Source organism: Nelumbo nucifera, chromosome 5 (genome assembly GCF_055504915.1).
Source record: "Nelumbo nucifera cultivar China Antique chromosome 5, China Antique-T2T, whole genome shotgun sequence".
Lineage (NCBI taxonomy): Eukaryota > Viridiplantae > Streptophyta > Magnoliopsida > Proteales > Nelumbonaceae > Nelumbo > Nelumbo nucifera.
The window spans coordinates 59,118,893-59,130,379 of NC_142653.1; the positions used below are offsets into that span (position 1 = coordinate 59,118,893).

Genomic DNA, 11,487 nt, shown 5'->3' on the forward strand with positions numbered 1-11,487 from the left:
CTAATGTGATTTTGAAAAGGAAAAAACAAAGAAAGAAAAGCATGAGAGGATGGTCCACGAGTAATGTGGGGTGTAGATTCGCTTTACAATTTTAAAATTTAAAATTGGATTTCATTCACATGGATTGATTTTGATTTATTATCCCTTTGAGTAAACACCATTTGATTGGCATCTAATTATGAACCTCTACAGCAACTAGTCCTAGATATTAGATATATATAACCCCACCTCAAAAATGAGTTGTTTTTATTGGTCAGTGGTCAGGGATGGAAGCAAGCTTGAGTCTTGAGTCTTGAATCGCCGAAGGTGAAGGTGATCAGAGAAGGAAGAAGGTTTGCTGGAGGAGGTGGTTGTGTTGTTAAAAACCAAATTAAGAAAGGTACGCAAGAAAACATAACATGCTCCCTGTTGCAAATTTTCCTTCTACTTTAGAGTTTAGATCATAATCAATTGATCAATGCAACTACTAGGAGTAGTCATGGAAAATTTCTGAAATACTTGTTACGACCTGTGTTACGTCTGGTTCGCTGCAAGAAAAAACACTGAGCAGCTCGAGATCCAAGAAGAAAAACTGACGATTGTCAGAGAATCAGTTCAACAATTAATTGATCAAGCAAAGTCGAGGGGAGAGGATATCCTAGTAGTAGTTGATGTTAAGATTTGATCAAATTTTTCTACGAAGTATTTGTATTTTTCAATGTTCAGAGACTTAAACTAGACTGGGCATTAAGGGAGAGGTTCATGGGACAAATTTAATTCGGATTGAACCAGAGGTCGACCGTGATACACATTATATATTAAAAATATTTAATATATTATGGTGGTTAATGTGGTCCAACATTGGCTATTTAGAACATAATGTGTATTTTTAGTTTTTTCTCAATTTAATTAAATGAAAATGTAAATTGCTAAAACCTTCTGTAAAATTCTTTATCATTGCTGAACCCCCAAAAAAATGGTAAATGCAATTATCTTGTATGAATTTTTTGACATAATTGCAAGTATACACTTTATTAAAATCTTCTAACAAAAAGCACAAAAATGTCCAAAATACCCATATAGTTACTTTTGACCAAAATGTTTATTTTCTATATTTTTTCTTCATATCAATCACTACCCCAACCCCTTCTAATATCTTTCCCGAAATTGATGTATTTTCCAAATTTACCATTCATATCAATTGCTCAAAAGTAAAATTGCAACTTTAAGGTCTATTTTTTTGTTGTTCATAACATTTATATTGTTTTTTTTATGTATAAAACAACCTCAATAAAATTATACGGTATTTTAGATATTTTCATGCCTCTTGTTAAAGAATTTTATAAAGGGGGTCTACTTGCAACTGTGTCAAAAAGTTTAAGAGAGGTGATTACAATTACCAAACTTCATGGGAGATTTGAAACTACCAAATTACCATGGTTTGTTTTTCTATTACTAGAGGGATTTTTGTGTATACTCCCTAGTAAGCAATAAATGGGAATTTCACCCTTTTGGACTCTCTAAGATTGTACTTTACTTGTTTTGTTTTGTGTCTTTGTATTTCAAATGAATTTATTTTGTTATATATACTATTTTATTTTATACTACTATATTTGTAATACTGATTTCCTTTTAGTTATATTCTAAAATTTGTATGAAATTTTATATTTCACAGAATTTCACCCAAATCTAAAATCCTAGTGTGAAGCGAGAAACAAAAAATTATCCTGTAATTTAATTCAGAAATCTAAAGGAAAACCTGTAATTATTAGATACCTTAGGGGCTATCCTGTAATCAAAACTACAATGGATTCTAATTTGGAAATAATACTTGGAATTCCCTGCATTTTAGGAATAACACTTTACGTCTTCTGTGGTAATGAATTCTTTTCATTTTGTCGTAAAGAACATTATAAAAGTGGTAAAATATTAAACTGGGTTTTCTTTGAGAATAAGATTTAGAGTAATCTAAAAAAAGTAATAAATGGGATACTTTTCCTTGTTTTCATGCTTTCTGGCGACCCCCTATTCCCTGGATTCTCCAAGAATGGGTGGGGCGCTTTGTAGCCTACATAGATTTCAATTTCATCGGACTATTAATTTAGATTCTTTACCTTTCAATTTTGTTCCATTGAGTTTGGATTTTTTACCCACGACGATTCTACTTACACTAATCAATCCACATGAGATCACAGTCACAAATGGGGAATATCCCATGTTCTAACACGTTTATTATGCTTGGGGAGATGTTCCCAATACACAGAGATAGTGTTTTGTCGGCAAGCATAGAAAGAGTTCTCGTGGGTAGGAGATCAGGTGTTTATTCCATTTCCTTTTTAACCGCCAAATGCTTTAATTTTTCTCTTATAAAATCCATGTATTATTGTGTTTTACTTAGTTTTGAAGTGCAAAAAACGCCCCCATAGTTGCAACCAATTTGTTCGAATGGAAATTACTCTCAAAACCACACTTTCAACTTCCAATTAACGAATGTCAGTTGGTTGAAAACTAGAGAGGGTATTTTAGTAAAATGAAATCAATAGGTAGGCTTTATTAAATCCGTCAAACAACAAGGGGTGTTTTAGTAAATGCACGTAAAAGATTAATAAACAAAAGCAATCAAATTCTATCTGTCCATACTGATAGACAAAGTAGATGCCAGAATCCCTGTGACTTTGAAAAAGGAAATATGACAGGATGGTGGCATGCATGATGCATAAATAATTAAGGGAAATTGTCTAAAGCTCACCTGAGTTTTCAGCATTTCTTTTAAACTCACTAAAACTTTTCAAAATGTCTAAAACTCACTATGTCATTAACTTGACATTAAACTGACTAACACGTGTTAATATATTACCATTTTAACCTTCATAGAAAAATATATACAAAATAAATTAACGGTTGTTAATATAGTACCATTTTAATATTTAGACATGAAAAAAAGGAAAATGTTCAAAAAATATTTTTAAATATAAAATACATAAAACCATAGAAATTACAAAAAATATAAAAAATATAGAAATTTCAAACAAAATAAAAAAATATTTTCAAATTATAGAAACTATTGAAATTGAAAAATAAAATCAGAAAATAAAAATTGTAGAAAAGACACCAAAAATTATAGAAAAACACATAAGTTACAAATAAATAACAAAAAATACAGGAAAATTTATAGTTTGTAGAAAATAGAAAATGTAAAACAACAAAAATTATAAAAAAAAAACATTGGGAATTATAACAAAACACTAAAAATGCAAAAGAAAAACAATAAAATTAAAAACTAAAGAGACCATTTTTCCTCTAACTCGTCATTCAAGGGTAATTTGGTCATGAAAATTATTATTTATGCTGACATGAACACCTCTGTTAAGAAGCTTTAAAAGTGTACTACGAAAGGTGAATTTTGAAAAATAAAAATTTAGTGGCACGGTGAGTTTTAGACATTCTTCGCACTATAGGAGTTGACAACAAGGTGTATTGGGGCCAATATTATTGTTTTGAGCCTTAAAAGTGAGTTATTTTTATTGGTCACTGGTCAGGGCTGGAAGCAAGCTTTAGTCTTCAGTCTTGAGTGTTGAATTGCGCAGGGTGAGAGAAGGAAGAAGGTTTGCTGGAGGAGGTGGTTGTGTTGTTAAAAACCAAATTAAGAAAGGTACGTACGCAGGAAAACATCTCCTTCTCGTTTTGTTCTTTGAAATCTTAATTAATTATCTCTTTTCCCTGTTGCAAATTTTTCTTCTACTTTAGTTGGTGATCAATTGATTATCATCATATACATATTGATTTAATTATTATTCCCTTTAAACCACTAGGAGTACTGGCAATGGAATTTCTGACTACTATCGTAGTAGAAATTGGAAAATACTTGTTACAACCCGTGTTACGACCGGTTGAGCGCCGTGTTGGGTATCTGGTTCACTGCAAGGAAAACACTGAGCAGCTCAAGAACCAAGTAGAAAAGCTGAAGACTGTCAGAGAATCAGTTCAACAATTAATTGATCAAGCAGAGTCGAGGGGAGAGGATATCCTAATTGATGTCACGAATTGGATGGGAACTGTGGATTCTGTTATCAATGAAGCAAATGGGTTGGTTGATAACAGTAATGTGGACTCACGTTGTTTTATTGGGTTGTGTCCTCACTGCTGTTCGCGTTACCAGTTAAGTAAGAAGGCAGCAGAGATGATGAATGGTGTTAATGATCTTCAAGAAATTGGGGGGTGCTTCAATGTTGTTTCTCATCCATTGTCGCCTCCACCTATAGAAGCTCTGTGTGAAGGAGATTTCAATGTTTTTGAATCCACACGACAAGTAATGGAGAAAGTCATGAATGCATTGAGAGATCAGAGCATCAACTTCATCGGGCTTTATGGGATGGGGGGTGTCGGCAAGACAACCCTGGTAAAGGAAGTTGGGAAGCGAGTGCAGAACGAGGAGAAAATCTTCAACAAGGTTGTGATGGCAGCTGTGTCTCAAAATCCAGTCCTGAGAAATATCCAAGATGACATTGCTAGCATGTTAGACCTGAATTTTGATCCCATTGAGAACGAAAAAAGAAGAGCATGGAAATTGTCTGAGAGAATAAAGAAAGAGAATACAATTCTTGTAATCTTGGACGATGTTTGGGAGAGACTGGAGTTGGGAGATGTGGGAATTCCGCACGGCGACAACCACAAAGGTTGCAAAATCACCCTCACTACCAGAAGAGAACAAGTCTGTCGAGCAATGGAGGTCCAAGAGCGTATCCTACTTGGCACCTTATGCGAGCAGGATGCGTGGAGCTTGTTCAAGAGTAAAGCTGGTTCTGTTGTGGATGATGACAATTTGCGTCATGTGGCGAGGGAAGTTGCTAAAGAGTGTGGTGGGTTGCCCATCGCACTGGTAACAATTGCGAGGGCACTGAGAAATGAGAAGGAGCTACAAGCCTGGAAAGACACAGTGACAACCCTCCGAAAGAATGAACCCAACAGAATCGAGGGAGTAGATAAGAAGGTGATCTCTTGTATAAGGTTGAGCTATGATTATCTAAACGATAGGGAGGCGCAATGGCTATTCTTGTTTTGCAGCTTGTTTCCTGAAGATTACAACATTGAAATAGAGCAGATGGCCAGATATGTTTTTGGGTTGGGATGTTTCGAAAATGTCGACACAATAGAAGATGCAAGATGTAGAGTGCGGATGGTGGTCAAGAAACTGAAAACATCTTCTCTGTTGTTAGATGGGTTTGTATCATCATTTTTGAGAATTTCCCCAAGTGAAGAGCATTTCAAAATGCATGACATCGTTCGTGATGTGGCCATTTCAATGGCATCTGATGATTCTCATCATGAAGTCTTCCTGGGAAGAGCTGGTAGAGGACTGACGGAATATCCAAAAATGGAATCTAGTGAAAGATACACAGCCATCTCACTGATATCCAACAGCATATGGAAGCTCCCTAACAGGTCGGGCCTGTATCCAAAGCTTCGAGTTTTACTATTGCAGGAAAATCGGGGTTTGACAGAGATCGCAGACACTTTCTTTGAAGGAATGGAATCCCTTAGGGTTTTGGATTTGAGTAGGACACAAGTAGAACGCTTCCCCCCATCGATCAGATGCCTAACGAACCTTCGCACATTACATTTTGTAACTAATAAACAATACTTGGTAGACATATCTATGATTGGAGAGTTGAAGAAACTTGTGATTCTCAGCCTTCGCAGTTGTTTATTATCATCAGCAGAACTTCCAGAAAATATAGCACATTTGACCAATCTAAGGATGTTGGATTTGAGTGATTCCACTCAAGGGGCAAATCTAGTTAATGTGATATCAGGGTTGTACCAGCTAGAAGAACTATACCTAAAGCTAGGAGGAGATTTGCCAGATGATTTCGTCTTTCAAGGATTCGTGAGGTTTAATATATGGATAAATTACATGACAAGCTCATATTGTACTGGGACTGCTGCTGAATTGTATGAAAATACGCCACATACGTTATGTCTGGGTGACTTATCAGCTGAAAGACTCAAAACCCTATGTTCTCGGTTGTGGAAGAATACGGAATTGCTTTGTCTGGAGAGATGCAATGATTTGAAAAGCATGAAAGAATTATATGAAGGGGGCTTTGGCAAGTTGAAGCATCTGTGTTTGCAGAAGTGCGAGAGTTTGAGAAGTATCTTTTCATTGGCCGAAGCTCAAAGTCTTCCACAACTGGAAGAACTCTTCATCGATGGCTGTAATAACTTAGAGGAAATCGTCGCCGAAGATCAAGTGGTACTGCAGGATGATCAACCACAACTAAAAGGCCTCAGAACACTGACAATAGTAGATTGCCCAAGTGTGAGATGTCTTTTCTCTGTTGTCCTGGCCAAAAATCTTCCAAAGCTGGAAAATCTCTACATCTGGAACTGCGATAACATGGAATATATCGTCACAAAGAAGAATGGTGAAGAAACTATGGGCAATATCATATTTCCCCAACTCAGGATTCTACATCTCTCAGTATTGTGGTGCCTCGAAAGCTTTTGCGGTAGTGGTACTTCTGCTGTATGTCCCCTGCTGGAAGAAGTAATTGTGGCTTTCTGCCCAAATTTGCAGAGTTTCCAACTGCAAGTTCAAAACCCTTCCAAATTAAAGAAAATAACCGTGTCTAGTATGCATCATTTCAAGGGTTTAAAAGGTATGTTCTCACCTCAGATATCCCAATGCTTAGAAGAACTCATAATAATGGATTTCAATAACCTAGAGGAGATTCTTTTTGATGAAAACCAAGCAGTAGTCCAAGATGATCAACCCCAATTTTTAGCCCTCAAAACACTCACAGTAATGAATTGTAACTCTAGTGCGAGATGTCCTATTTCATCTCTATCAGCTCGAAGTTTGCCAAAACTGGAGTACATTGATTTATCTCATTCCCATGGATTGAGAAACGTCTTCTCTGCATCCCTTACTGGGAATGTTCCTCAATTGAAGAAACTTGATGTGAGAAATTGCAAATCCATGCAAGAAATAGTTGCAAAAGAGGATGGCGAAGAATGCGTTGATAAGATAACATTTTTCCAGCTCACTCATTTAAACCTTGCCGGGTTGCAATGCCTCGTAAGTATCTGTGGGTGTGGTGTTTTGTCTGATTGGCCTTTGTTGGAAGAAGTATCTGTACTCGATTGTCCAAATTTAAAGCATCTTCCTTTTCGACATCAAAATGCTCCCAAGATCAATAAAATTGAAATTGTCAATCGGCAGCAGACGCTCAAGGAATTACATGAGTCTTTCTCGGAAGAGGTCAAAGAGTTCGGAAAAGTAATTCATATGTAAGTTTCTTAACCTTCTAACAAAATAAAAAAAAAAAGAAACATATCCAGATTTCTTCTATTAGAAAGAAGGGGTTATCCAAATCTCCTGTTCTTGTTTGTGGTGCAATTATTCAGATTGTGGTGTAAGGTTTCTGATTACATGTTGGTCTCATCCTAGAGATTGATGTCCCAAATTATTGTCTAATCACTTTCCTTTGCAAAAGGAATGTTAATGTGACCCCAAATGTTGAATTTTTCCTATTAAATTTCTTAACTTTTCTTTTTCCTTTTAAAGGGGAATAAAAAAAGTACTGACAGACCTAATACAGATTTTTTATTTTCACTATAGAGTTATAAATATTCAAAATGTTAAAAATCCCCACTCTATACATTTTGTCTGTTGGTAAATTGACATCAATTCTGATCTGGCATCCATCGTGACTGTACTTTGGGCCTAAAAATTTTTTACTCTGGGCTGAACCGTCATTCTCCCTTCATTTTTGCAGGTATGGAAAAGACGAATATGAACAGTGGTTGAAACACAGATAGGGTTCACCCAAATGACAATAAAGATGTGTCCATGAGGATGACCATGTGAGACTAAATGACGAGGTATTTGTGGTTAAGTTGATTTTCTTTTCTTCTAATTTCTTGGGGTCCATTTGATTAAGGGGAATAAGGGTATGGAATCATAATGGTTTATTCTGATTTTAACTTTTTAGTTTGGTGGAATCTAAATTACATTCTCATTTTTTGTTGAATGACATTTTCCCAATTGAGAAAATAGTTATTTCCTCTCCTTTCCTTGGGAATGAGAAACCGCACTCCAACTGATTCTAATTCTAACCGAACAAGTAAGAGTGGAATAGACCATTCCAATTCTTATTCTGGTGGATTTTGATTCCAATTCCAATTCTCACCAATATCTAAAAATTTTAATTGATCAATGGACATTTTAATTTTAATACATATTCACCCATCATGTGTAAATCAACCCTTAGTTCACTTTTGCTAAGACAATGTCCTACACATGGCTAGAACCGAAAAAACTAATGGCCTTTTCAATATATTGAAATGGCTTCATCAAAATGTCACTTTTACAGAAAAACTTTAGGTGTTGGGGGCCATCTGTTGAGAATATTGTTGGGAATGCCACATTATCATGAAAATGGGGTAAAATAGTAATTGCACCCAACAGCTAAAGTTATTCCCACTTTTAGTCTTTTACTACTAGTCGGAACTTCCTACTAACTTCCCTCTACTCCCCTCTCTACTAACCCATTAAAATTATTCCAGCTGTTACTAAGTCATATCTGGTGTAACCATTGGCTAATGCCTTAATTAATTCCTCCTTTAGATACTATTTTAAAGAAATATGTATTTTTAAGCATTAATTAAATATTTCTACAAATAAAAATATAATAATTTTGGGTGGTCTGTAACTAGGGGTGCTCACGGTTCGGGTAACCGAACTGTGCGCCTTTTTTGTGAACCGAATCAGTAGTACTGGTTTCATGAAAACTGATAACCGGAACCGAACCGAAACCAATCGGTTAACCGATTGACCCGTTCAGTTAACTGATAGTTCGGTTCATCAGTTTTTTGGTTTTTTTGACTTTATAATATTTATTATAAAAATATATATAATAAAAAATTATAAATATATATAAAATATTATATTTTAAATAATAAATAATATATCATATATTATAAATATATATATATTTATATATATTTATATACAATGCATATTTATTAATTTATAATATATAAAATACATATAATATACATAAATATATAGAAAAAACATGTATACCGGTTGGTTCAGTTAACTGCAGGTTTTTTAAATTGGTTAACCGAAATCAAACCGGTACCTTTGGTGTTTTAAAAACACCGAACCGACCGGTTCAGTTAACCAATTTTTTGGTTCGATTTAGGTTGGTTTTTTCTATCAGTTCGATTTTTTAGTTTTTTATGCTCACCCCTATCCGTAACTCTTTTAACATGCATGAATTTGCTTTACTAGGCCTAGAAAAGAGATAAAAATAAAAATATCTATTTTAATTATATGCAAATTTCCCATTCACTCTTTAATTATATGCAAATTAATTCCCTAAGCCTAATAGCAAATTCATGCATCAGTAAAAGAGTTACAGACCACCCAAAATTATTATACTTTTATTTTTAGAAATATTTATTTAATGCATAAAAATAAGTATTTCTTTAAAATAGTATCTAAAGGAGGAATTAATTAAGGCATTAGTCAATCGCTACACTAGATAGGACTTAATAACAGCTGGAATAATTTTAATGGATTAGTAGAGAGGGGAGTATAGGAAAGTTAGTAGGAAATCCGGATTGTTTTACTACTAGCATTGCTCTAACAATGGGTAGGAGGATTTGATCTCTCAATTTCTGACATTTATTAATAGGCTGTTGTGTTTGCATTTTCTTGAGTCATTGCAATGTGATAAGATACAGCAGATCAATGTGTTTAAACCGTCCTAATTTTTCAGGAAACATGCAAGTATTAGTTCCATCATCCGTGGCCTCAACATCCAATTAAACACATGGTTTCTCAACATCCTCTTCTTCTTCTTAACCTTGTTCGTTTCGATGGGATCAAACAGTAGGAGAAAAGTTTAGAATAATAACATACTAGCGGAGGGGTCCTGCTTCGTAGGGTTTGGAATGGAATTGTCGACCTGTTGATCTGTTGACCTGGTCTCTGACCAAAAACCGCTGAATTGGTTAATATTCATTGACTCGAGCAGTCAAATCATCAACCCGTTGACCTGTTCAACTGTTTTTGGTCATTTTTTATTATTTTTTTCATTGGGAACCATCCAAGCAACCGTTCCATTTTATTCTAAACTCTGTCCCTAGCCAAAAATCATTGAATCGGTCAACGACCCATTGACCTGACGGTTGAACCGTTGACCAATTCAATAGGTTTTTGGTCGCTTTTTTTATTTTTATTTTTTAATTTTGTTGTCAGAACAGGCCATCCGTTCAAACCAAATAGTCGAACCATCGACCCAAAAACCGGTGGCCAAAACAGTCCCGTCTTCAGGTCGTATGAATCATATGCTCGAATGACATAACACATATGGTACTGCTTAATGGACATCAGACACTCAATTTTTTGCTTGTAATTTTTTTTTTGTTAGAACGGGTCATCCATTTTTGTTTTTTTTTAATTGGGTACCATCCAGGCAACCAATTCTGTTTTACCCCAATCCTAGTCCCTGGGCAAAAACCATTGAATCAGTCACTGACCCATTGACCCAAGTGATCAAATAGTTAACTAGTTGACCCACTCAATGGTTTTTGGCAATTTTTTTAAGTTTTAAATTTTTGTTGTCTAAATGGGTCGTCCGTTCGAACCAGCGGTCGAACCGTTAACCTAAAAACCGATGGCCAGAACGATTCCATTTTCGGGTCGTATGAGTCACACGCTCGAATGACATAACACGTATGATATAGATTAATGGACCTCACACACTCAATTTTTTTCTTGTAATTTTAGTTGTTATAGTGGGTCGTTCGTTCAAACCAGACGGTCGAACCGTTGACCCAAAAACCGGTGGCCATAATGGTTCTATAATTTTTTGCTTGTATTTTTTTGTTGTTAGAATGGGCCATCTATTTGAACCGAACAGTCAAACCGTCAACCCAAAAACTAGTGGCCAAAACGGTTCCGTTTTTGGGTCATATGAGTCACACACTCAAATGACATAACACGTATGATACTATTTAATGGACTTCACAAACTCAACTTTTTGCCTATAATTTTTGTTGTCAGAACGGCCATCCGTTCAAACTGTATGATCAAATCATCAACCCAAAAACCGATGGTCAGAATGGTTCCGTAATTTTTTGCTTGCAATTTTTTGTCAGAATGGACCATCCATTCGAACTGGACGATCGAATCGTTGGTTGTCAGAATGTTATTAACAAAATTTATCAATAATAGTAAGTAATTATACTATTTAATTAAATAATCATTAATGATAGTTTTAATAATATTATTTAGTTATTTTTAATATAATAGTAAATGATGGAGGGTGATTTGACCCCACCTATGAAACGGTGACACATGGACACTGAATCAGCACGAGCGACAGCTCAGCATTGTAACCAGGCACGACCAAGTGACGGGCCTGCAAAGCAGCTCGCTACGTTGTAGCTCGCGAAGGGATTTCGCCGCGATGCGAACCCCAAGCTCCCCGAGCT

At 35.4% G+C, this 11,487-nt stretch overlaps 1 protein-coding gene across 2 annotated transcripts; it reads left to right on the plus strand.

Annotated features, from left to right (window-relative positions):
* The first annotated feature begins 228 nt into the window (after positions 1-228).
* Positions 229-8,037, plus strand: LOC104589421 (disease resistance protein At4g27190-like). 2 transcript variants are annotated; one of them, XM_088887189.1, is made up of 4 exons: positions 229-379; positions 3,567-3,631; positions 3,792-7,269; positions 7,758-8,037. In XM_088887189.1, the coding sequence occupies exons 3-4, from the start codon at positions 3,803-3,805 to the stop codon at positions 7,798-7,800; spliced, it is 3,510 nt and encodes a 1,169-aa protein (XP_088743315.1). In that variant the 5' UTR covers positions 229-379; positions 3,567-3,631; positions 3,792-3,802; the 3' UTR covers positions 7,801-8,037. The 2 variants fall into 2 exon arrangements, with proteins under 2 accessions (XP_088743315.1, XP_010246049.2); XM_010247747.3 differs by having other exon boundaries at positions 237-379; positions 3,519-3,631.
* The last annotated feature ends 3,450 nt before the right edge of the window (positions 8,038-11,487 follow it).

What these genes read in the sequence shown, in the direction of transcription:
- LOC104589421 (XM_088887189.1), top strand. Translation starts at nt 3,803, where the DNA reads ATGGAATTTCTGACTACTATCGTAGTAGAAATTGGAAAATACTTGTTA. An exon ending in TTCGGAAAAGTAATTCATAT is followed by an intron (nt 7,270 to 7,757) that starts GTAAGTTTCTTA and finishes TCATTTTTGCAG; the next exon opens with GTATGGAAAAGACGAATATG.